The sequence below is a fragment of the Tinamus guttatus genome, unplaced genomic scaffold (assembly GCF_059628265.1).
Source record: "Tinamus guttatus ecotype Peru unplaced genomic scaffold, ASM5962826v1 Tinamus_guttatus_pri_ptg000464l, whole genome shotgun sequence".
In the NCBI taxonomy this organism is placed as follows: Eukaryota; Metazoa; Chordata; class Aves; order Tinamiformes; family Tinamidae; genus Tinamus; species Tinamus guttatus.
Window position 1 is genome coordinate 1,289,589 of NW_028288998.1, and position 26,377 is coordinate 1,315,965.

General features: G+C 43.6%; 1 protein-coding gene across 1 annotated transcript in view; it reads left to right on the plus strand.

The window, feature by feature from the left end:
* CDC42SE2 (CDC42 small effector 2) overlaps positions 1 to 25,991 on the plus strand; it is a 32,645-nt gene extending 6,654 nt beyond the window's left edge. The window contains exons 2-4 of the mRNA XM_088532674.1: positions 19,533 to 19,634; positions 24,277 to 24,394; positions 24,559 to 25,991. Of these exons, the coding sequence (XP_088388800.1) occupies positions 19,533 to 19,634; positions 24,277 to 24,375 (201 nt within the window). The 3' untranslated portion in view covers positions 24,376 to 24,394; positions 24,559 to 25,991. The remainder of the gene's footprint in view (positions 1 to 19,532; positions 19,635 to 24,276; positions 24,395 to 24,558) is intronic.
* The last annotated feature ends 386 nt before the right edge of the window (positions 25,992 to 26,377 follow it).

The following is a 26,377-nucleotide window of genomic DNA, read 5'->3' on the forward strand; positions in this document are numbered from 1 at the left end:
ATCTTCAGGGTGGCTTGACTGCTCACTCGAAAGTGCCAGCTTCTGTATTCCAAGATTTATATATCCTGCCTCCAAGTGATGAGAACAGTAGAGGGTGGGTTGTGCAGAAATGCTGCAGAACCACGCTGCGGTGCAGAGTGAGGGAAGAAGCAGCACTTCTCCCAACCCCACAGCTTGTTTTTTCAGATAATTTTTAAGCTTTCCAGGTGTACCTTCATAGAGCCGTGGTTCCCTGCAGCTGAAGAAAGGTGCTGTCTTCCCTTTGACTTTTCTCCTCCAAGCAGGTGTGTGACACTGAGTGATTTGTTGTCCTGTCATGTTCAGAGTGGCCTGGTGTCTAAAGGGAGAGGCTCACGTGGAATTCTTCAAATAGTTTTAAGCTACTTCAGCTTTCTTTTCCCCTCCTCTGTATTGTAAATTCAGCTCATAAGCCTCAGAAAGTAGTGTGGTTTTATAACAAGCTGACTTTGGCAGGTACAAGGTCTTCCTGATTATTTTTCTCTTGCTTCTGGTAGAGATGATTTTTTTGCCGTGTGATCTTAACCTTACGTTCTGCTTGACTGATGGCTTAAGGTGGCTGTTACTTGATGTTTAAACCAAAAGGAGACACCTCAATTAATTTTCTGAAAAATAGTGGCATGAAGGACTAGCTGCTTCCCAGTTTGTATGTTCTCAAATGAGAGTAGTTTAACTTTGCCTGCTGCCTTTGACAGGGCTCGATTAGTGTTTGACTATAGGTTCTTCTGAGTTGGTACGTGGTTCCTGGGAGATGATTTGGGGCTAGATAGAGATTATCTCCTGACTTCACTGAACAAAGAAGTGGAGTACTTCTGCTCTGCTGCTGACTGCTGAATGCAGCTTTTTCCAGCTCATCCCCGCTGCTTACTTAAGACGGTCGGTGTTGTTACCCCTGCTTTACCGACAAGCTGGAAGAGCGAAGAGAGGCTGCCTGGAGAACCACGTGTTGGCTGGATGTCCTGGGCTTCAGACCCTCTGGTCTTCAGGGAGCAGAGGTCAGAAAAATTGTTTGGTGGCGTATAGCCTGATATGGGTAAAGAAAAAAGAATTGGGTGAAAATTAGAATAAAATGGAGGAACAGAATTGTATAGGACCGGTGAACAGATGCTAATTAAGTGATTACACTATGTATTAGGCTTTTAGATATGATTTCACTTCAGAGTTTCAAAAAGACGATTACATAAATGTAATTATTAATACTTTGTCATGTATATTTGCATAAAACTTGCTTTTTAGTGTGCTTTAGCAGTTTGGGGAACGGAGCAACTGATGCTATCAGGAATTAAATTCTCTGAAGAAAGCACACTTGGCTGTATGGAACGGGAAACTAAAGTTGTCTGTTAAAAGGGCATATGATTTATGGAAGGAAATTACTTTTTATGATTCATAAAATTCCTCTGAACACAGAGAACTTCTAAGCCAAACCCATTCCAGGTAGAATTCTTAAAAAGCCATAATAAAATGAATACAGAACTTTATGTTGTCTAACCATTTACTTAGAATAAATTGTGTTTTAAGTACAGCTTGCTGTACTCCGACTATTTTAAGATGTTTAATTCCTGGGCACTAGTCTCATGGTTACATAGCAGGCCAGCGTGCAAATAAATCCCTCCAGGCACATATTCCAAGCAGATTTGCTCGGACATGCGTGTGCACAGCATGGATGCGCACACCTGCACGCGCGCTGGATCGGGAGGAGGCAGCGCCCGGAGAGCGGGCGGGCGGGCGCGCAGGGATGCCGGCGGGAGCCCCCACGGCCTCTTGTTCTCCGGGGAAGAATGCGAAGGCATCAGGTGCAAGTGCAGGCTTTCCTCTGGAGCATCAGAGCTACGCTTTGAGAATGAGACGCCTCTTCAGTCTGTAGTGCAAAGAAAGGGAGCTTTGGGGGAGGGAGGAAAAAAAAAGCACTAAAATCTGTGTACTTCAGAGAATAAGGAAGTGGGACTTGGCATGGGAGAGCAGTAAGAGTGTTTTCATTATGGCTTTAAAGCTGTATATTAAAACCTGTGAATATTCTTTTGAGCACTTTAGGCTATGTGCAGATAATTTCTTTTAAAAAAAAAAAAGAAGAAGAAGAAGATACTGCAGGTCTGTAAAAAACTATGCCATCAGTGCTAGGCTACTCCCGGTAGTGATTATGAGGAGGAAAAAGTGTTTTAAGTTGCTATGATAAAAGTAATGTGGGTAAAGCCAACTGTTGGAGGGCTGGAGCATCTGCGGTCCATAAAAATGGACTTCTCTATGGCCATAGCCCTAAAGAAATGAACCCTACAGGAGGCACGTCTCTGGTCAGCAGGATTCAACTGCCTTGTGGAATTAGGATTGAAATGGCAACATTTCCATGGGAAACGGAGAGGTTCGGGGTTCCTACATGGAAAAAATATTTGAGGAAGCATCTGCTCATTTTAATGCATGCACACCCCCAATAAAATAGGCAGCAGACTGACTGGTGTGTGAAGATGGCTACAGTAGCAGACCTAGTGGTCTGTAATCCTTAGTTTTTCTCACTTGTGAAGGGTTCACTTACGGTGACAGGTTGTTCTTTGCCATTTTTCTGCATGGAAGGAAGGCTCTGCTGAATTTTTGCATCGAGTAGTTGAGTCTAATCAACTTTTTTTTTCTATCTAAAACAGTGTAACATGCAGAAGGACTCTCTAAGGTGAGTAGTACTGGTGTGAGATGACTGTCTTGCAACATCTGTGGCAGTGCTTTCCGAACCCAAGGGTGTCCTACTTTTCCTTTGAAGACAGCGAGGTTGGCCTTGTAGTAGGCTGCCAGGATCAGTGCTTCATTTTGCCAAAATGCTGCACTGCAGTCAGTGTTTTTGTCGCTCTCTTCCTCTGAACTTGACACCAGTGTAAATATTTATTTCTACTTAGTCTGTTTGATGTAAGACCTTCTATTCACACTATTCAAACTATCTTAATTTTTTATAATAGGAGAAGTGATCAGGCACTTTATGATACCTTTATGAAGTTTAATAACAACTTCTGCTGCAGATTCAGTCAGTTCATATTATATCTTGACGAGGAAGAAGGAAAAATTATAAAGAGAATGAGAAGAATTTCTTTGGCTTAGGTGTCCTCTTTTTCCTGTAATAAGACAAGATTTGTCCTTTGAAGCTTTCTCTGAAATATAGCTCTAAAACCTGTTTAACCATATAGTCATTTGTTGCTCAATAAAATGTACATCAAAGGCTTGCGCTTTACAAGGAACAGCCTTTTAAAGTAAGGAAACCTAGCAGTTGCCCAGTCTACAAAGTCATCCTGGGTTCAGGGAGGCAAGTCGAGTCCTTTTCCCACACTGGCACTGCAAGCTTTCTGCAAGTAATCCCTTTGCTTCAGCTCACTGGAATTTAGTAAATAATTTGATCATGCCCAAGAGGGAGCAGCGTTCCGCCAGGGCGCTGAGCTGCCCTGGCTCTGCAGGCGTCGCGGGGCTGCGGCCGCGCTCAGCAGGCGCCTCCGCACGGCGCGGGAGCCGGGGCGCTGCGTGGGGCGCTGCGTGGGGCGCTGCACGGGGCGCTGCGTGGGGCGCTGCCGACAGCCCCAGCCACGCCAGCAGCCACGTGCACGTGTTCAGCTGCGTCCGTCCACGCTCCCTTGTTGCAGTTCGCCTAAAGAAAAGTGTCCTGTAATTTTGCCTTCTCCAATGGCACACACGGGAGGGTCTGAAAACGGAGACTTCAGGAGGTGGGATTGGGAAAGGTACAAAGGTGGATAGGTTATTTGAGGGTGGATTTCTCAAAACTTTTCCATTGTAACTTCAAAGAAGGAGCGTTTGGAGCCTGAAGAGTGCCCCTTTTTGAGTTTTTTTTTTTTTTTTTCGTTTTGTAGCTGGAAAACAAAACCCCTTTGTGCTGCCCTTAGAGGGGAAATATAAGTTCTTGCCCGTTTTTGCACTCATTTGATTCACATTTTAAAACATATTTGATTCATAAAACATACATATTGTCTTGAACATTCAAATAAACTTCAAGCTACAGTTAACACTTAAAAGCTTAAGGAATGGATGTTTAAAATAGTCTCAAATGATGTCATGGAGAGACCTAGGGTCACTTCTGAAGCTGTAATGTTTCTATTTTTACATAAAAGCAGCTGGACCATGAACCAAGCATACATTGTTTTTATAAAAATAAGCTTTTTAAGCTTCTGAAAAGCTGTATCAACTTCCTTCTTTTCAGGGGGGATTTTAACATAGCTCTTGCAAATGGTTTAGGACAAAGGAAGGTGAGGGAATTGCCAGAAGCTTAAAGTGGCAGGATTCTTTAATATCACTCTCTATTATCTTCTGCTTACACAGCCTCTGGGGTCCATTGTGGAGGGTAACTCATACATCAGCAGTTCTTTCCAGGAAGAGGACCTGCTGCCCTGTGAGGGGCATTTGTGAATGGCTGTCAAATGGCAGAAACTTTGCAGATTCCTCTGCAGGAATGGAGCAGAGCTGAAGACCTGAAGAATAGAAAAGAGTAAGAAGCAGAAGGAAGAAGGTTTTCTGAGATGTATGCTGTGAATGGCATATGTAATAGTTACCCCACAGGATTCTTTTTTTTCTTCTTTTCGGGTAGCATTCAGGCAGGCAGTGAAAAGGGATATATGGAGTGAACACCCGAGAAATGGTAGGAAATTAGCCTTCAGATCCTCAAAACTGTCTCTAATGCAGCATTTCCAAATGTCTGAAGTAAATGCTGGGGAGACCCTCAGAGGCTGTCTGTATGGCAACAGTAAAATGATAGCCTGTCTTTTATTGTTCAGGATACTTGGCTTGGATTACGCCTATTAAAATGAGATATTTCACTTAAATTCATTCCTTTTTGTCCTAAATTATTTTGATGTGTTGTGTAGTTGTATTTTGGCATGAAATAATAAGACTATCGCAGGAAGCACGTGGTCCTAATGGCTGTTGGGGCAGCCGTGTGGAGGGTTGTGCACAGCCTGTGCCCTTTGCACGCCGAACCTCACAGCATCTCCGCGAAGCTCTTGTGCAGGCAGTACGTGGAGGTCACACGGGATACCTGGGAAGGATGAAGCCCATGGCAAACGTGGTCATGGAAGTGCGCCTTTTTTCAGAATGGTTTAGCCCGGCACTGTGGCAGAGGGATTTCCTAAAAACTGGTAATTGCAGAATTTGGCAAGTGTCTTGTTGGTGAAGTTTTTGTTTAAAACCGGCTTGTTTTATTGGCATAGTCGTAGGACCCTAATAGGGACTATGTTTTGGGAAAAAAGGTAGCTGACATTTGGGCTTTGGAACTCTTTTTTTTTTTAATTGTGTTTTCAGATAGGACGTAGGGGTTATTTTGTTTTAGGCTTTTTTTTTCTTCCTAATTTAGGTACCATCGTTTTTTCCTACCAGCAGTTATGATTCAGTTCTGTGTCCACAGCTCTAGTTAATGGAAAAATGAAGTTGTGTGTTTATCTTTTTAGGTGTCATATGTCTTCATTTTCTGATGAGTACAAGGAAAAAGATTTACTATAAGTATTCCTAATTTAGGATTAGGCACCTAGTTTGCAAGTTCCCACACCAGGGCCCTTTAGAAAACTGCTCTGTTTCGTGTTTTGTGAACTGTTCCTTGTTCTGACTTCTGCAGTAGCGGTGAATTTGCAGCCGGTTGCTGCCATCGGCTGTATCTTGTTTATGCTGAAAGCCAGATACATTCGTGAATGGGGAAGCAGTTGCCCTGAAGTTGCCAGTAATGCAAGAAGCTGGAGCTCTTTTTTTTTTTTCTTATTTTTTCTTTTCTTTTGTCTCTTCCCTTCCCTTCTCTTCCCCTTCCCTTCCTCTTCTGTTCCCCTTCCCTTCCTCTTCCCTTCCTCTTCCCCTCCCTTCCCTTCCTTTCTCTTCCTCTTCCCTTCCTCTTCCCTTCTCATGAATGTAGTTTTATTATGGCAAGGCCACTAGATCTGAGATATTGGAAAAGCCACTAATAATCTTACGGATTTTTTAAATGGATCAGACTTCAGAAATGCTCTTATTAGTTGGCAAGAACATTGCCAAAAAGTGAGCAAACAGGAGACAATTACACAATAGTAGAAATTCTGACGTTACAGTAATATGCTTGATATAGATTTACTGGAACCCTCACATTTGTAACTTGTTAAAACTTCTTACCAAACCAGTGAAAAACATGAAAATTGTGGAGCAGAGGATGAAGTCAGCTTGCTTCCTGGACTTGCCTGATAGTCGTGGTTTTCTTCTCAGTGATGCCAAAGTTTTGCTGAAGAGCTGAGGCTATCACTGTTGAAACTGAATCCATCGCTGCTGCTGGCAAAGGGAGGAATCCATTCCTACCCCTCAGCCTGGTTACTTGCCTCCTGTGTTGGGAAAAAAGTTGCTCTGTAACAACATGAAAACTGCTGACATCACTTGTAACAAGTTAGTTATTTCCTTGGATGGTCTGAATCTCCTTTATTAATTCCATTAGGAATTACATTTTGAAGCTAGATGTGAAAAGCAAGACAAAGGAAGTACAGAAAGCAAGTCTAACTTGAGGATGTGTCTTCCCAGGCAGACTATGTTTGCTGTAAGGATGGTGAAATATTGATGTTCATGTAGACAAGTGCCACAGTACTCCATGATTACTTAGGACACTTCTCCTGGTAATCAGTGCCCCTGCAGCATTTTATGCTTTTGTTGGTTAATCAGCTGTTTTATTTTCCGTATTTTCTGTATGTTTGCCTAGTCAACCTTTGCGGTCAGGTTGAGCTTGACGCTGGAGCAAACGCTCCGTGCGGAGCCCTTGTGGGCTGGTGCGGAGGCTCGTGGCCTCTGGGAGGGCGAGCAGCGGCCGGAGCGCCTCGCCGTGCCCTGCCGTGTGCAGGGAGAGCGCCAGGAGGGGCGGCCTCGACAAAGAAACAGAACCAGGAGGACTCGCTGAACACCACGTGCAGCAAAGAGTGCCTCTGAAAACCTCTTTTTTTTTTTCCTTGGATGGCAAATTCTGAATAGTGAATGTTTCAGAGATCATGTGTCTCTTCTTACTGCAGATTGTAGAGGAGAAAGCAGCTTTTCAGCAAGGCTGTATTCAGAGGTATGAATTTTTACCAGGTAAGTTAGGAATATGGGACAGTCTGTCTTGAGAATATTTAAATGTTTAATGTTTGTTTACACTCAAGACCCGCAGAACTGTGGCAGGTCTTAGCTAGATTGTGCAAAAGTGCCTGTACATGCTTGAAATCAGCGTTTTCCATTTGATATGAGGTTGGATGAGGCAGCAAGGATTTCTTCATTTTGCCAGAGGATAACAGTGCAGTCAGTAATAGGACTTTCTTGATTAAACGTGCCTCAGCACAAGGGCTTTGCCCTCTTGCATTTCTTCCAAGCTCACAAATTGGCATTACACTGTTCAGCTATCCCTTTGCTCCTTGCTTTTTCTGGGGATTTGGTAATTTGCTCCCTGGACAGATTTCTCATTTTTGTAATAATTTTTTGGAGATCCGCTGTGTTTCGAGTGGGCAGCTCATACTGAGGGGAAGTTGGAACAAGCACCAATGATTTCTGTGATTGTGAGTTTTTTCAGAGAAATAAACTCTTTATATAATTATGCTAGTGTTACATGATATTCTCAGCGTGTCAGAAGATGAGTAGATCACTGTAATAAATCTGAGTCGCACTATGGTATAAACACCTCTTAAGAGTTGCTGTTATACTCCAGAATATCCTCCAACTGCTGGCATCCTCCAGAAGAGCTTCTGGGCACCCTACATGGACTGTGCAGAGGTAATGATGAGTTGGTACTAGGGAAGAAAAGCTGGCAAAGAAATACTAGTGGGAATATTTCCGGGAAGGTCAGCAGTCACGCATGTGTCTCATGGTGCTGACACACATGAGTTATTTCCCTTTGCAAGAGGATTTCTATGGAAAAAATCTCTTCCCTTAGAGCAAGTTTGTTTTGATGTGAAATTTCTATGTGCAAGCCCTGAGAAGCTACAAGTCTAATACACGATTAGAAAACCAGGTGAATATTTAGTGTTTTTTAAGTTGGCATGAGCAAATAAGAAGCTGCTGTTACTTCAGTGAAATACTTGTGAGCTTGGAAGATGACAAGCACAAAGGGTTTTACACTGGTGAGCGTGTCTGTGAATGTTGACTCTTCAGGATGTTGTTATTAAGTGCTGTGGCTTTGTTTTTGCCTGCAGCACAAGCACCAGAGCTTCCACCCCACGATTCCGCCACGGACAAATACCAGCTCCGTAGCCCCAGAGGATGCATCTCCTGCCGGCTAGGGAATTCACGTGTGCCCTTACTTGTTGGCATAGTCAAGGGTGAATCACAATGTGCAGGATTAAACAGCTGCTCGGCAGAGCTTATCTGAATGGTTTAGAGCTGTTACCCTCAGAGGCAGATGTTTTAACGAGCCGTTCCCGAGGAGGTGCTGGACTTACTAATTGATTGCTTTTGTATTAGGATTGCACATGTGTCAGGCAGTGCCTATTACTGATATCCTGTTTGGAAGCAATTTTTTACTTTATTTCTGCTTGTGTTCCTCTTGTCTGTGGTGGAGTTTGGTGTGTGGACATATTTCTGATTTAGATTGTATTGTGCAGAGCAGGGTGTGCATACATACACATATGGGATTACAGAAGGCTAGTCTACATCTAATGGAAGCAAACCTCCCGTGTGCACACGTGTGCACATATATAGGAAACCTGTTTCAGCTATCCAGTTAGCTCTGGGAAGCCATTTTACAGGATTTGCAAGCATAATATATAACTTCTTAGCAAAAGAACTTCAATGCGCCACATATTTAAGGACACCTGAAGGTTTTGTTTGTGTTTTAGTTGGGGGGGGTGACATTCATTTGGATATGAGGGGTTTCATGTTGTAAGTCCTGACACGTTTCCTCTCGAGAGCCGTGGCTCTCACCGTGCCGGCTGACCTCTGAAATATTTCCTGTGTTCCTCTCAGAAAAGGTCAGCGAGTAAAAAGAGAGCGAAACGAACATGATACAGTTCTCAGCATGTCACTGTCAGGATTTTTGGAATTAATTGTTTTGGAGGGAGTACTAAATACTTGCAGAAAGTTTGTATTGGGATATCTCTGCATTATTTGTTTATTCTGTCTTTTTTATTATTATTATTATTATTTTGACTTTGAACACCACATCCGTGTCCTTGCAGTGTCAGTGCTAACCCTCTCCGTATTTTTCCTCCTTGCCACCATCCTAAATCAGAGACTCAAGAGGGTAGAAGAGACCTGGATGCCATCTAGCGAAACACCCCTACCAAGGTAGGGCCAGCAATAGCAGGTTGTTCAAGATCACTTTCAGTAGGTGGTTATCTCCATCCGATCGATAGGTTATTTCCAAGGCTAGAGGCTCGACAGTTTCTTTGAGCGGTTGTGTCGGTGTCTGATAACCTTCATAATGATTTTTTTAGGTTAATCTGAATTTTCTGTGTTGCAGTGTGAGGCTGTTGCTTCTGACCCTAGCCTATGCTGATCCTAACATCTCCACGAAAGCAGAAGTTTTGTTTCTCTCAGGAGGTCAAACACCCTGCTGAGACCACATCCAGATGTGTCCTTTTTCTCCAAGCTGCACAAACCCACCTCTTCCACCCTCTCTCTATATTTCTGGTGCTCCAGAGTTGTTATCCCTCACTGGTGCCCAAGTTGTGAAAAGCTACTCTGAAAGCTGCAAAAGCAAGGGCTGTCCAAGCTGATGCAATGCATTTCTTCCAAGTAACATCTTCGGCATTAGATGCTATTCAGCGACTGTATAGAACGATGATATCTTGAATGATGACTGCTGCGGAGTGATCGCAAGCTGGTCTCACAGACCTGCTTGTATCGACGGCCGGGTGTGATGCAGCTGAGCTACCTGTGCAGTCAGGACTGCGTAGTTTGCCTAAACACATGGAGCAGTACGGTTGCAATAGCAAAAAAAAACAGTATTATTATTTTAGGTGACTATGTGGTGCTCTTTTTAGCTGTGTTAAATGGACTAAAAAAAACAGTAATGAGCTGTTACCGTTGGAAAGAAAATCAAGTTAGTGCCAGAAATGTGTATTTGCCAAATCAAGTTATAAACATCGCCTTAAAATTGTACTAATGCACATCTTGAAAAAGATGGTAGATATCAGCTATACCAAGAGATTGGGTCTCATTTATTACATGTCTTAAAGCTGAGTTAAGCCTCAAGAATTGAACAAGTTCATTTAATGTGTGAGCTAAACCCATTTCTTAAAAGACCTATTGTCTCTTAGTCACTTGACCTCATCTGGCAAACCTTCCTGTTTATTTAGAAAACATAGGCTACAATTGCCAGTTTTGTCATGTGATGACTAACACCATCCTAATATAATGGAATATTGTGTAAACAGATCAAAAAGCACACACTTGAGAAGAGCAGAGAAGGTGGGGATGTGCTGAATTTGCGAAAAACAAAGGGGCTGTTGGACATAACAGCCACGCACAATGCAACACAAGTTCTTTATTTACAAAATAGATTAATTTGCTGAAAAGTTGTACTTACAATTTGTCCGAAAGAGCCAATGAAATAGGCTTTTTTGCCATTTTAAGGTTTTATTTCTCTGTCTTATGTCTTTGTAAAAATACAAACAGACCTGCTGATTCCTTTTCCTGTGACTCCAGCAGGCTGTCAGATGTGCTTCCTGTCACTTGTCAATCAGTAAATGCAAAATGGTGTTGCCTAAAGACTAAATCCAGTGTGTGTTTGATACTCGATTTATTGGATTCTGAGAGTATTTGTAACTGCCTTAAGCTCTTTTTAATACTCTGTCTTCATTTCCTTACTTTTCTCAAGCTAGACCAGTCTGCACCTTGGATCTGCATAAAACTTGACGATAGCTAAATGTGCTGCTGGCCTACTCAATTCTGTTGCAAAAGAACTGGCACAAAAACCTGTCCTGATTTCCTCTTTCCTCTGTTCTTATGAAACTATATTTAGTAGGATCTGCAGCAAAGTACTCCGTTCAGTCAAGACTTTAAGGCAGTCTGCTAGAAAATGCCATTGTAAGTGACTTGGAAAAGTCACTTTTAGGAAAGGTAGTGGCTTTTCGGTGTTTTGCAGTCACATCACTGTGTTGGACTTTAACTCCCAGCCTTTACTGTTTTGGAGTAAGCTTATCACAGAAATACGGTGATTTGGAGGAAAGGATGGTATTTTATCTTTTGTATTATCTTAATCGTACTTCTTTATGTGCTGCTTGTGTATGGTAGGGGCCTCTTGAGATATCTTGAGTGTTTGGACGTGAATATGCTAGTTCTTCATTGCTGCACTGGGGATAAAGTGATCACTGGCAATTCAATATAGTTAACATCACCCTTCCTTTGTGGCTGAAAAGCCAAGTTATATGTTAAAATTCTGAATGTATGCTACTGCCTGGTTGTTGGAAATGTAACATTACAGTGGGTAGTGTCCCTTTAATATTTATCAATATTTTAAAATCCGTGTGTCTATGTTTAACATCTTGTATATGTGTATGAATAAAAGCACAGATTTCTAGCATTCCTTTTCAGGGAGAAAGCGTGGAGAGATGCATCCTAAAGGTGCAGTGCCCGACAGACGAACACGGGGAGCCCGTGGCCCTGCGGATTCCTCCCTGTGGGATTGGCTGGAGGTGCCGCGGGACGTTGGACAGGAGCCGGTGCCGCACACGGCGTTGGGCCCGTGGCCCTCTGCAGAGGTGGATGCACAGCACAGGGGGACGTGCTGGTGGAAACGGCCACCCTGGCCACGTCAGAGGCTTTTTTGGGAGCAGAGCAGCTTGTGTGTGGGAGGACACGGGGCGATGCAATGCTCCCTCTTGCAAGCAGGTGCCTAACCCTTCCCGCGAAGTAACGTGTGTAGGATCATGTGCGTGGCCCACACAGAGTCTCCTTTGCTTTCACTGCTAGAGTTTTCTCCCGAGAGCAGATAAGAAAGGCAGGAAGGATCAAAGAGGAGGAAAATCAAGGGCGAGCGTTTATTTTCCACTTCTGGTTTCTCTTCTAAGGGAGTATGAATTCTCCCTCTTCAAATGCCTGACTATCTTGTCTTTTCTTACTTTGACATCTTAGTCAGATTTATCTTCAGCTAAGGCTGCTTTTGAAGTTTCACCTGAGGTCTGAATACACAGCTAGCAAACAGCTGTGATTCAGCAGGGACGTGTATCACTGAAAGCTTTAATAGCTGGCCTTATCTTTGAGGAGAAGCTGTGAAATACATATCTTGATTGGTGTGGAAGATCCCAGAAAGTAAATAACAGATTAGCACAGGTTGGTTTTTGCCTTTGGTTGACGTAACCTAACACTGGAAGGGATGACCACAGAAATCTTCAACACCAGCAAATGTTGCTTTTGAGAGCTATATGTGAGGGAAGGTCAAAGAAAAATGCAGTAGCTCGGAAGCTGCCCCCTCAATCTGGTAGTTCCTATTTCAAAAAAAAGAGCTTAGCAAACTGCCTGCAGTTGCCTATCGCTGCTCTGATAGCCCAGGCTGCTGGGTCCATGAGCAGAGCAGCTCCTCACCCTGAAAGCAAACGCACTAGCCAGCTGCAATGCAAACAGGAGCATATCTGTTGTTTGCATTTCTCCTGCCTCCCGGGAGAGTGGCAGTTGTAGCGGTTGTAAGGGGATATTTTTTGAGGATCATGGGTAATTTTTTTGTTTTATGTGGAAGATGAGTTATATCTCTAAAACGTAGCATGGCAAAGGATTAGAATATGTGGTTAAGAATCCAATTTATTAAGATTCATTATGTTCAAATTACTGTGCTTTACTTTAAAAGACAGACTTGCAAAGTGCTGTAGAGTAAATGGCTGCTCACAGTGTTGAAGGAAGTCCTTACGCTGACTGGTACAGCAGCAGCTGAGCAGTCTGGAAAACTGACCCTCCTGTTTTGGAGGTGGTTTCAAAACCTGCAGCTTTCTAGTGGCTCTGATTCCATGGGCATCCCCCCGGCTGGTTTGTGCAGGGGGAGTTTTTTTGGTGGTGAAGAGTGTGCATGGCCATCCTGGGAAGCTGCCCTGTGCAGCATCGTGCTGATGCATCCGTGTCTCTGTTCACGGGGACTGGCTTCCCAGAGGGGAGAGAGCTAATAAATTTATTAAGCCTTGGACCAGACTTCAAAGAGGAATTGCACGTTCCTGAGCTGCTCTTGCCGAGAGTGATGATAAACCTGTTTTGTAAGAACAGTCATTTAAGAAAATAGAAAATCTACTTTTCTTACTCTTTTTTGTGTGTGTGTCTTGGCGAAGCTGCTGAGGCTGGTGAGCACAACTGGCTCGAAGCAGTCAGTCCTGCCAGGTGAATGTGACCTGCATAAGCTTCACACCGTTGGGTTGCCCAAATCTAAGACGTGATAGGGGGATACCTTGGTTTCCGTGGTCTGCATTCCCTTCCAGGACTGAATAACTTTTTAAAAATAGGTTTACCAGGTATTAAAGCAGAGGCAGATAGACTGGAAGATGAATTTCGGGATGCTGACTTTTTACTGTGCTTCGGATTAGGTGCCAAAGCGTGAGCGTTTTTTACCTGATTATATATGGAAGCTGCTTAATGTTAAAATACAATAGATGTTTCTCGTCCTTTTATTCAGAAAGGAAGGTTGTAAAGCACAGGGATTATGCCTCAATAAATGTCTTCCTTTTTTTTTTTTTTTTTTCATTTTGCTTTTCTGCATGTCTGCCTTTGTGGGAAACTTTTAAGTTTTGTATTGAAATTTCTTAACAGGGAAGCCAAAATAACAGATTGTCATAAAGAATAATAGGGATAATCTTGCAGAGGAAGCAGAAATTATGACAAGGATCGGCCAGAGTTCCTCTTCTCCGGGTAATTAGATAGGAAGGCAAAGAAAGAACTGTCAAAAAAACGAAGATGTATCATCATTGTACATAATGTATGTATTTATGATTTTATTTATGGATCTCTTCATCTTGATTTGGTTCAGGCTGGAAACCTGGTGTACTGGAGCAGACTAGATCACATCAGCATGTAATTTGCTTTCCACCTTGGTTTGCTGTATCCTACTCTTCTTCCAAACAGAGATGAATATTAAATTAAGGAAGAATGCCTGGCTGCGCAGTATATATGTGTGCCAAAGCCACATGTATATGAAAGCACAATCAAGGAAAAATCCCACAATTGTAAGGTTTTGGTAAATGTTACAAACGTAGTAGTTGGCAAGTAAGTTTTAACCTTGTTTATGTGAATCAAAAATACTCTCCCATATAAAAAAAGCAGCAAAACCATGTTACTTGCATTAGTTTTGGTCATTATTTTTTTAAATTAACCTTCAATACTTGTGACTTGAAGCCTGTTGTTTCTTACTCACGGTGCAGCTCCGGTCTGTCCCTGACACTGATTTGTTGTTAGTGCAGAGATGGCCTGTTCCTTCCCTTTGGCAGACTTGTGTGGCGCTTCTGCTGCTTTTCTTGCAGTTTGCTTGAAGTTACTGCAGTCGCGTACAAAAATCTGAGACAACCCATAGGCTGACAACCTCAGGGCACTGCAGGGAGAGTTGGCAGCTTTTTCTTGTGTCTGAAGTAGAGATATGATGAAATGGTAGGTGGCAGGGAAGAAGTGTCATGTGGAGGAATTTTAATAGAGAAGCCATGCTCGCTTGCAGTATGGGAATAACTTATGCTCTTTGAATCCCTTCTGTTTCTAGTGTGTGTCACTTTATGCCTAGAGATCAGTCCCTGATCGTACCCGCACCACCGCCTTGCCCTGAGAGCTGGCAGGGGCCTGGCAGGGCTCACACTGAGGCTTCTGCCCCTGAAGGTGCCGTCGGCTTGTGGAGCGAGCGAGCGGGCGCTTTGAAGCAGTGTCCATCATTGTGCTGCAGTCACACTGGGATTTGGGTGATATCGTCCAAAACCTGGTGCAGATTAAGCAGGGCATGCTTTCCTGCCAGCTCAGCTGGTGCAGTTAAAGCTGGAGGAACAGATTGCATATATCATGCCAGAGGTTTTAACTTGGAGGTTTCGCTGCTTTTGAACCACTGGGTACATAGGTTAATACTCGCAGTGACTTCTGGTGATATCTTTGTATGCTTTTCCCTGCATTTGACTTCGCTTTTTACTTCTCCTTTTAAAAACTTCCAGAAAAATACTTTTTTTTTTAGGCTACTAATGTTTCAGTGACATCATTCAAATTTTCTGTTATGTGTTTGAGACCTGGAGAGATTTCAAAGGAGAAGATTCAGAAACTTTACTTTTCTTGCAGGTAAATGCAGGCAGGTAGGTGAAGGTGGCCAGCTGAGCATTGTGGCTACCACTGTGCGAAGGTTTAAACTTAGAGAAGTGCAGCCCAACCTCTGTACAAAATTTTGAGATGATCAGAAAGACCATCTGCAAACAAAAAATTAAAAGTTTTGGGGGCTTGTTTGTTTTTAAGAAGCTTTGATTTGGAACTATCAGTGGCAATTATTCGTTTAAAGAAACAGATTTCCATTTTGAGTTTTTAAGGGTAAGAACATTTTAAATTATGAAAGATACTTTTTGATAAAATGCTTGTAATTCTGCTAACCGGTAGACTGGGTAAATGGTATAACTAGATTTTTTTTTTTTTTAATCTTATCAAAAGTTTCAAAACCTTGCAGGGTTAAAAATAATTTCCAGGCAATGCAAATCTTGGTGGCTTTCTGAATCCTGATCTTAAACTTCAAAAGAGACACCCGTCTGTGTGGGTGCAAAGGATCATTCAGAGCTTAAGAATAGAAGCGACACCGGTTCCTCCCTGCTTCACTATGGCAACTGGAATGAAATACACCCTGGAGTGTGTGCAAAGCTCAGGGTGCTTCCGTCCCATCCAACACTTCATCTCACAGGCTTCCCTCCCCTGTGCTGCTGATTGCGGATGGCTTATTCTTTTTGTGGGATGAAGATGAGCTGGTGTGACCCTTGGAATCCCAGTTCTTTAGAGTTTGTGAAGAGAACAAACTGAGTGAGGTGATGAAATATTCTTTTATGTTCATCCTCCATGATTCCATAGCAGGAAAGATTACAGACTTTCAACAAGTTAGTTAGTCATAAGATGATTATTATTTTTCCTCCCTCCCAAGCGAAGATCCACACAAAACACAGATACAGGATATGAGGATTTTGTCGTGGTTGTCGGTGTTAGGACTTAGCAGAGTTCTTGCCAGAAGCACGTCCCTTACTTTAAAACAAGCCTTCAGATGATATAAATACTCAGTTGTATGCATGTTAAGTCCTTTTTGCTAGCATCATATATACATGGGAAGTTGTGTAGCTCACAACTTTATAGACCTTGTTATCATAACTGATTAATGGTATTTATATTCTAAGGTTAATTATTTATGGATATGCTTCCAAATGGAGGTTGGGAACAGATGAAAGCTGTCTGGAATTGATTTTGGTTTCCGGAAGAGTTTGGGTGCTTCTGGGAGCTTGAAGACTTTATCAGCTTGGGTGCATGGCTTGCATTAGGAGCAGGCACAGAATAGCATACATGAAATATTGAGGGGAAAAGAGCATAACTGGGCTATTAGTTTCTTCTAAAATGGAAGATGAATATGCTGCTTCTGTGCTCCTTTCAGGTTAAATAAATGAAATTTATTGAGGAATCAATCCGTGTGTTAGTTCTTACCATTTATAGAATAATGGTAGCACAGGTATTCTTACAGGTGCAGGACCTCTGAAAATAATAAGAGAAGTCTGGATTTAAATCCTAGCAAAAATGATGTTTGTGATGTCTTCTAAACGTTTTAACCTTCCTCAGCATCCTTCCCGACTCTTCTCTCCTGTGTTACATTCTCCTAAAACAGGTGGCTTTTTACAGTGCTTGCCATATCAAGTCACCCAACCTAGTGAATCTTACTAGCTCTCTGGATAGGTCTATTTTCATTTGGAAAAAAAAAAAAAAAAAAGGGCAGCACATCCTAATCAGAGCAGTTTTGTGGAACAAACAGCCGGTATCAAGGAGCCAGCATGCGTGTTAGATGCATTTTGGGTTTCTCTGCTCCTGCGGCCTGTGCCCTGGCGCAGGGAGCGCAGCAGCCGCCGCGAGCGTCGCCGCTTCAGCCTCCCCTGTGAGAGACGCAGCCCAGGCGCCCCACGAGTGCAGGTACCCTGCCCTTCAAACCGAGGCATGGGGAACGGGGGCAGGCACGTCGCTTCAAGAGCGTGCTCCTGAGCCAACCTAGTAACGTAATGTAAATGCCAACTAAGGGTTCCTGCAGCACAAAAAAAAAAAAAAAAAAAAGCACTCTATTTGCTTTTATCCTGAACTGCTGGGGGTCTTGATTAAGCAGAGCATTAAATTTAGCCCTGTTCCTTCAGGCCATCAGTGGGCACGTGCCAAGGCATAGCTGGATAATAGCTTTGGTAAAGAAACTTGGTAAAGATAAGGGAAGGGGTTCATTTTAACTAGCGGCTATGGGTTCAGCAGCTGGTGGTTAGAAGAGAATCATTTCTAGGCTTTCATGGAAAGCAGCACTTCAGTGCTGTTAACCACATGCCCGTGTTCTTGGCAACAAGTTCAGAAGGAAAAGAGGTTGAGTTGCCCAAAGAAAGGTTTAAGTCAAAGGTTTAAGAGGGACAGATTTTGAGATAGCACATGGTTTTTGACTGAATCACAACCCTAAAACTATCTCAAAACTATTAAAAGCAACAATCCAGGGCTTTATTATTTAGATTACACAAATGACTCTGACTTTCTGTTATTCTCAAAAATACAATATAAACAAAATTTCAACACAATCAAGACAGTTATGAAAGCGTTTTGATGGAATTGTGTGCTCCCATGGCAAGGGACTCTAGAGATTCTTGCCCTGTTATAGGACAAGGACTCTGACGCAGACAGTCAGTTTCACAGTGTTGTGTTGCGTAAATACAGAAACTGCATTTAAAGTACTCCTTGCAAATGGGCGCATTGTGTATCCCAAACGCTTCAGATGAGCAGTTCTCAAACCAATGTAAGCATAAAGATCTCATCCCTCAGTTTAGTCTTGTCTTGTTTACTAGCTTGTGTCATGCATAACTTAAGAAAGATTGCTGTATACATATATATATATGAGTTTGACTTTCATGTTGAAATGTTGATGTATGGAATGCAGTAATAGATTCTGTTTTAGCTGTTTATATCTTTTCATGAAGTATATATTAATTCTTTCTTGTTCGGAGACATCTAGGTTTGCTTCCATAAACATTTCCTCCTTGAAAGCCTTCACACCACATGAAAATGGCTTTTGGATGGATTTGGTTTACCTTGTCAATCTGGTGGAGAATTTACCAATATTATTGGTGGAGTCAGGTCGTTTGGTTTGGCTGTGTCTATAGGTGGCCGGTTTTGCTGTCCCTTTCCCTGCCTTTGGCTGTTAAATACCCATGCAGGAACGTACTGAAGCCTGCTGAAACGGGCTTTAGCAGTAAGGAAAAGGTCTAAAGGAAAGGACTAAAAGTGTTCTTTTTCTCTTGCTTGCTGACTAGGACTGCGATTCATTCCCATAGCTGAGGGCTCTGGTTCGTGAAGATTCATCTGCAGCTGCGTTTCAGGAGCAGTGAGTCTGCACACCAGACACCTATCTTCGTGTTCGAGCCTGGGTGGTGCCAAGATCTCAGCAAGGGGGAGATCTCTAAAGATGAGGCCTAGCAGTGTCAGCACGATGGGAAGCTCCCCACGGAGCTTGAGCGGCCGTTGAGCTGTTGTGCTGTGTCTGCTTCCAGCCTGCCTTGCTGCGCGCTGCCCCCGTAGGCACAAGGTGCTGGCCGAGGAGTTGAGGACAGAGTTTCTTCCCTCTTGCTCCTCGAGACACAACGTTCAGCTAGAGGCAGCTTTTATTAGGGGAAGTCCTTACTGCGTCTCGTTTCTCGTTTGCCAGCTATTACATTGCATTAATACAAATGGAAGTTGTGGCTCTGGGAAGACTGAGGCTGAGTTATTCTTGCCGAGAGACGTAATGCGCAGGAATCGCAGGACCTTTGGGACATGCTGCCCTAATAGCACGCTGTACCCGCTGCAGCTCGCACGTGCAGAGCTGTACCGTGCAGGGTGCAAGGTTTCTGCACAGACAGGCTCCAGGGGGAATACGCCTGGGACTAAATCTGCCGAAATGCAGAGGAATGTTCTGCACATCAGCAAAGGGCATCTCCAGAAGGTGATAAGACCCCTCGGTGTCACAGCAAGGTGACACAAATTCTCTAAGTTAGTGGTTTCGTATGCTCAGCTCGCATTCTCTGATTCTTGTTTCAAATAAGTACCCTCAAATTTGATTTACCACGTGATGTTTAAATACTGAATTTATTGCATGAAATTGCAGATATTGCTTAATATCTGGTGGGATGTACTAAGGCTATTTATGGATATTGGGTTGGCCTAAACATTAGAAGTAATCTCAGTGCTGGCCTAAAGGTCTGCTGCCGAACCTGCAAGTAAAAAAAACTAAAAGTACAGTACAATTAATGTCACAGTTTGCGTGAAAGATTGGACTCTGGTTTTCACTTCTATGAAAGTACTCTATGGTGTACAAAATATCATAGTGTTTATTAGTTATGTCTTATATTTAGGATGCCTATTAATTTTTATTTTCAAATGTTCCTCTGTTCACCCTGCAGAAAAGACGACGGCGGATTGACCGAAGCATGATCGGAGAGCCAACAAACTTTGTGCACACAGCTCACGTAGGATCGGGAGACCTGTTCAGCGGGATGAATTCGGTAGGTGTGAGCGGACCAAGAATATTTCATCATAGACAGGATCCGGGAATGTTTCCCATGAAGGCTGTGCCTGGAGTAACTAGTCTGAGCTTATAACCATTTCTTATATGCTTAAGAACAACCTGTCCTAAGTTCTTAAGTCCAAACGTTAACCACTTGCATTCAAGATTGTAGAATATCATTAAAAAAAATCTTGTATTTAGTAGTATTTGCTCTATAAAGTAGGCATTAGTAGACATTAGTAGACTAGTGTAAAAAAAATAATGCTGCATTTTTGAACTAAAGCAATATATTTTGAAATATATTGGAATACTTTAAAAACACACATCTCTTTAAAGTATCTTATGATTTTTTAGTGTAGTTAATTTAAAAGTTTCTATCTTTTCCTAGTTCACGGTTCTTACAAATATTTTTTTTGTCCCTATTGAGGTTTTCTATACTCTGTTAACCCTACTTGAGATGTGAACTATTTCCAGAGCAAGTCACGGGCAGGGCTTTGTGGCTTCCTGTAGGTGATATGAGCTGTGTATGTTTTATATCTTTGCAAGTGAAAAACAGCAGCTAATACAGGAAAGGGAGCTTGTGAGCACACACTGCTTTTCTACTGCTTGGTGTTTTCTGTGAAATGTCAATCTGTTTTCAAGGTCAGATTCGTTTTATGACTATGTGACCTAAGAAAAGGGCGGTGTATAGATTATAAGAAAAAAAAAGGCACCTGATCTTAACAGTCTCCTTTAATGGAAAAGCAATGGTTTGGAGATGGTAAATTTTGGTAAAGATGGACTTATGTTGGAGGCAGCTGAACAACAAGCAGAACTGTAAAGAAAAAGTCAGCCTGTCGTACTGTAGGCAAGTTAAGTCACTTACAGCTGCCTAGAAGCTAATTCAATTTTACGGCTTACTGAGATTAGGAAAAACTTTTGTAATAACTCAATAGCTACTGGGAAAGGGCAAGGCCTTGTAAATTTAACGACACAACCAAAAGATTTTTTTTCTTTCTTTTTCCTCTAAAGAGAAGTTATCTGTACTAAAGCATCTGTAAGCAAGTTACAGTAGGCAAACACAGATTCAGCTGGTTAAAATTCAATTAAAGTTCATTATCTATTAATGCCACATTGTATCAGTATTTAAAATGAGGTATAAAATGATGTGAGCAATCCTGGAGTTAGAGAATCTTAGAGAATAGAGTTAGAAAATGCATGCTGTTCTTGGTTTGGGGATGTTTTTTTTAGCTGTTTGCGCCCGTCTTGTGAGAACCTTTCCCTCTGTCACCGCTTTGCTGCCTCCCAGGAGGTCTGAAGCGTGGGGAGCTGTCACAGAACGAGTGGTGGTGGGCGTGAGTGACACAATGCACTTCACTCGTGGGAAAGAGATAGGAATAGGTTTTATTGGTAATGACAATGGTTTCACGAGATTCTATGGCAAGGTCACTTATTAGTTACTGCATGGAGGTTCAAGATACACACGGAATTACCAAGGACGCCCTCCCGTTGGGTCACGATGTTCAGATTGGACCCCCTTGCTTTCCAAGCTCCTTGTGAGAGGAGTCTGGGTGGGGCTGGATCCAGTCCTAGTCCCAGACCTGGTCAACGGTTTATGACTAAGGGATTTGTGCACAGTGACAAAGTAAAGTTTACAAATTCAAAAAGAGAAAGGCGCACTATAGTCACCTACCACAAATCTGTAGTGGGAAGGATCTCTTAAGCTCGAGGAGTATCCTTGAGAGGCGTCCCTGCTCAAGGGGAGATCCCAGCGTGCAGCCGCTGCCAAGCAAGGAGAGCTCCATGGGCTCTTGGGCTGTCCCCGTATTTATAGGATAAGAAGACTGACTGATAGTCATTCTTTCAATTCAGAAATGACTGTTGGCTGATGTACTCACAGTTAGCCTTATCTCTCCATCAGGATAGGGCCATCAGGACTGTTGTTGATGGTTAATGTCTGGGTGGGGGAAGAAATCAGGGAGGCAACTACCAGGATCAGATAATGTGGTAGTTAACACCTGAACAGGGCTACGTGTGAGAAGTCAGGATGAGCTGGGGGAGGAGCACATCCGTCACAAGGGCGCAGGCAGACGCGCGGCCTTGGACCCCCTTGCCATGCACAAAGTCCCGCTCACTGGATCCTGCCCATGTGGACTTCATTCTTTCATTTTGAATACTCACACCTGGCTACATCTCTTCCCCTCTTTCCCCTCCCCTCTTTCCCCTCCCCTCCTCTTTCCCCTCCCCTCTTATCCTTCCATGTTAATGTGCTGGATCAATGGCCAAGGTGATTTTTCTGGCCTCATATCAGAATAATTTTTATGGAAAATGCCTCTCTTTTCAGAAGCGTAAATCCTTTTCCTGGTGTTTATTTTTCTGCCTCTTCCTTAGTAACATAATGTGGGAATACTTCATCCTTCTTGCTTGTTCATCCTTTACAGTGTCGCATCCAAGACCAGTGTAATCTCCATGTGTTATTCTTCTACTTAACTTTCTTCATAGTGTGGACATCCACCAGTTTGTACCTTCTGCCTTCTAAAAACCTCGGGCGAACCACCTGGAATTTTGTTAGCTTTTTCCTCTCTATAAATGGAGTTCTTTATTCAGTGTCTGCTCTGTGTCTTTTCATCAGCATTGTTCTTTATGCATCCTCATACTTTCAATTGCAGTAGTTTTCAGACTACTGAAATATTGTGCTTTTTGTTTGCATTCATTCCCCACAGAGACCCTTGCTTCTTTGTCAAAGGTGAAATTAAACAGTAGGAGCCCTTGTGCGCGGTTCCCTTCTCCTTCCCTGCACCTACCTCCTTTTTACCTTTGTGTTCCCTGCTGAAGTTTCTTGCTTTATATTTCTGCTTCATACACCGCAGTCTCTCCTTCAATTTCATGTATTGCAGCTTTTAGTTTTCTTTTGTTTTCTTCCTCGAGGACCATCTGTGCTATTTTCTAATCCTAACAGGGAGGGGAAAAATGGTAAAGAAAGGAATTAATGAGATGGCTCCCCAGCACAACAGATTGTGTGATCTTTAATTGGTGCAACCCTTCTCCCCATCCAGGATTATTGCGTCTGTAGAGTATCTAAATTCGATGCCAGGCAGGGAAGAGCACAGACGTTGTGTGTCATTATGTATCGTCAGAAGGCATTGCTGTCTTGGAAGGAGGAGAAATGGTGCTTCTTTGTGCTGCTAGTTCAGATTGCCTCCAAGGAGGATGCTTTGGGAGTGCCACCTGGTCAGCATGAGAATTAGACTTGCTCTGTGTCTGCTGTCCAGCCTCTGTCCTCTGCACTAGCTTTTTGTTAATGAGATAGATGGACACAAGATTGCTACCGAAAAATGCTTGATTTCACGAGAGGGTTTGTTTTGCTTTGGGAGCCACCTTGTTTTACCCCCAGCTGCGCGGCTTGAGCAAAGCACCGAGCTAGAAGGTGGCTTTTCCGAGTGCCGTGAACAGGCATGGAGAGGCCCCCGTCTGCTCCCAAAGGCAAAGGCCCTTAAACAGGACCTTTTCACTCCAGTTGGGGTCTGGGCATGCAGGAAGGAGCGGTCCTGGTTTATCTGAGGCAGGGAGGGAGGCTGCTTCCCTGTGGAGGGCTGCTTAGAACAGTGTCACGGGTTTTGTCTTCGCATTCAGGGGAAAAGACCATGCAAGACACTCAGAGACAAAGCTCCACCCCTGTTTTAGTGTAGCTTTTTGGGGGAACATTTTGGGGCGGTCTCTGAGGCATATGAAAGAGCTGCCTGGGAGGTATTTTGAGCAGGGCCTTGCAGACATTGGTTTCTTGCTGCAGGTGATTTGGGCAGCTGCACCTTTAAATGCATGGGTTACTTCATGCTCATTGCGTGCGTGTTATGTGCGCGCTTGGGTGTAAATAGAAGAAGAAAACCCAAACCTTTCACATCAGAGCTATCTTCCCGCAGGCACGGGATGATGATTATTTTGATTCATGCAGCACAAGCACAAAAGAAAACCGTGTTCTCTCTTCCTTTTCACTGAAAAAAAGGCAATGAAAGCCAGAGTGGTGTGGGTGGTAGCAGGGGGCTGCTCTTTGTGCATTTGCTTGCACCAGTCTAGAAATAACTTCAAATAAATTATTTCTAGAGAAGTTGATAGGTTGAGTATGGTTTAAAAAATAAATCTGCTGCGGATTAAAGAACTAGTATCAATTAAGGAAAAAAGTTTATTCTTTTATTCTGAGGAAAAGTAGACAAACAAACAGCCCCCAAGCAAACTTCCCCATGCCAGAGGCAGCTTTCTGATGTGGAAAGCCCTTTTGTTTCATGTGTTCCAAAATTAGCCGCACTGTGCAGATACTATCCAGACGCTTCCGACATTGTCTGCTGTATTTTTAACTTGGTGGTGATGTTAACTTCACTGCTTGATGGCACTTAGCAAAGAACGGTTCCCGTACAGCCAAGTGAATTACAGCTTGTCAGATGGAGCAGAGCTGGAAGCCAGCGAGAGATCTGATTAATTTCCTTGAGTAATGAAGCAGCGCAGTGAAAGCCTGAATCAGCCGGTTTTCTTCGGGAGAGAGGGAAACCCTCTGCACCAGCGCCAGCCCCCGCTGCTCCCGCGGAGAGCTTGGACGGGGAGCGCCGGGAAGCGGCGCAGGGCCAAGCGCGGGCGGCCTCCTGAGCCGCCTCTCGTGTCTCCCGCAGGTGAGCTCCATCCAGAACCAAATGCAGTCCAAGGGCGGCTACGGCGGCGGCATGTCTGCGGGCGTCCAGATGCAGCTGGTGGACACGAAGGCGGGATAACCCTGGGGAGACCGTCCCGGTAAGTGTCGGGCTCGGCCCCGGCAGGGCGGTGAGGAAGGCCGGGGTGAGATCCCTGTGCGCAGCGGCGTTCCTGCAGCGCCCCGTTTGGAAACGCGCTTCCAGGGAGAAGCGGGGGCGTCGAGGCGCTCCGAGCGCGGCTGACACGTGTTTTCCGTGTTACAGGTTTATGTGAGTTCCTGTTTCTTCTTTCCTGTGTCCCCTCTTTGCCTTGGTGACTGCTTTCTGTGCTCCTGACAAGAGAGAAGTGATGGCTCGTCGTTCGCCTGTTGTGATTACTCCAGTGAAAAGTTGCTCTCCTGCTCTGGTGATGCCATTTCTCAGATTGGTCCTTCCGTGCCTTTCAGTGGCATGTACACATTGGCCTCTACCAGCACTATGGACATAGAGCTGTTTAGGATTGTTTTTAGCTTTTTCTCTCTCTTTTTTTTTTTTTACATTTTGATTTAAGGCAAATTAAAGCATCAACTGTAGCTTCCCTCACCCCTCTCACAAATACTAATGCACATCATTCAGTTGCTCATTACTCTCTAAATCTCTTTCCCTGCCCAAGTAACTTAGAATTGAGTGAGTTTCCATTAATATTTTTAATCTCGCATTGTTCATACACATCTTTGAAAGGTCTGGGACCTGCAAGCACAAATGATGTTTCCTACAAAATCAGCAGAGTAGATGACCGCATGCTTTGTGAAGTTGCTTTGTATGGTGGCCCCTTTGGTGCCAGAAAAAAAATTGCTTGCTGCAGACTGATGATACTGTTGCTGGTGAAAAATTTAGCTGTGGCACCAAGTCATGCCTGTCTCTGAAAGAGGACTTGTAACTTAGCTGCTTCAGAGTTATGTCTTTATTTTAGTTTTTATCCGACTGGTCTTGAAATAATAAAGAGAGAGCTTGCATTCATTCATAAGGCAGTTGTTGTAAATGTTCAATATATTTATTTTGAAAGAGCTGACCTCGAGACTGTAAACCAGTATAGTACCGTATCTAAGTGTTGTGGAAGCGCTTTAGTCTATTTAAAAAAAAAAAAAAAAGAAAGAAAGAAAAGCATCATGTTTGGCTGCTTCTTTTTCCTTTTACAGTTTTTTTAATTTTTAGGCTGTACGGTCATTCCCAGTAGCAGCATGTCAAACTGCCTGCAATATTAGCTAAAGTTTAGTAGACCTCCCTAAGTAGTTGGCAGTTTCTGTGTACTAAATATTTCGGGGCCATGGAAGTTGCTAAGAGCAACAAACTAATCTGGCAGAGCAGATGCCAGCGAAAACAACATACAGGGTGACTTTTTACCAAGTCGGTAAAAAGCCTTTTGCTCAGGTTCCAAAGCATGTTTCTCTTTCACATGTTGTGAAAATTGTATTTAATATTGCACTGTTTTCAGATGATCTCTGTAAATGGTCCTTTTGTTTTCCCTTTTTTTTTTTTTCCCTCTTCTTCCTTCCTGGTGGTTTGAAACAAGCCAATGGTTTGAATCCTGATTAAGTTTTAATGATGGGGATTATAAAAAGGTCATCCTAGCAGATATCTAGGATGATCTTAACTGTTCTTAATCGGTTTCATTTCTATACATGCACACATGTTCATAAATATAGATTGATGTCGTATATGGCTCGCTCTCCTGATTTCCTGATTTCACGCTGCCGCAGTTACCCAGTTTTCCTCCCTTTCCCACGAGGCGTGCACGCGCGCCCCGCTCCCGTCCCGCTGCTGGCAGCAGCGCGCGGCGGCTGCGGCGGCCGCGCCGGGCGCGGGGCCCCGGCCGGGCGGTCGCGGCTGCGTCGGGGCGTCCTCGCTCGCGGCGACGGCAGCGGGTCGGGACGCGGCCACGGCGGCCGCCGCGCGGCAGCACCGCGGCCGTGGGCTCTCCGCTTTGCAAGGGGTCAGCGTTCCCGGGCCGCCTTGTCAGTGAGTCTTAAACCTGCTGTGACTGCGAAATGATCTCAGCTTTGTCATCGCTAACTGCAGCTGAAATCTGCTAGCTGAAACTATC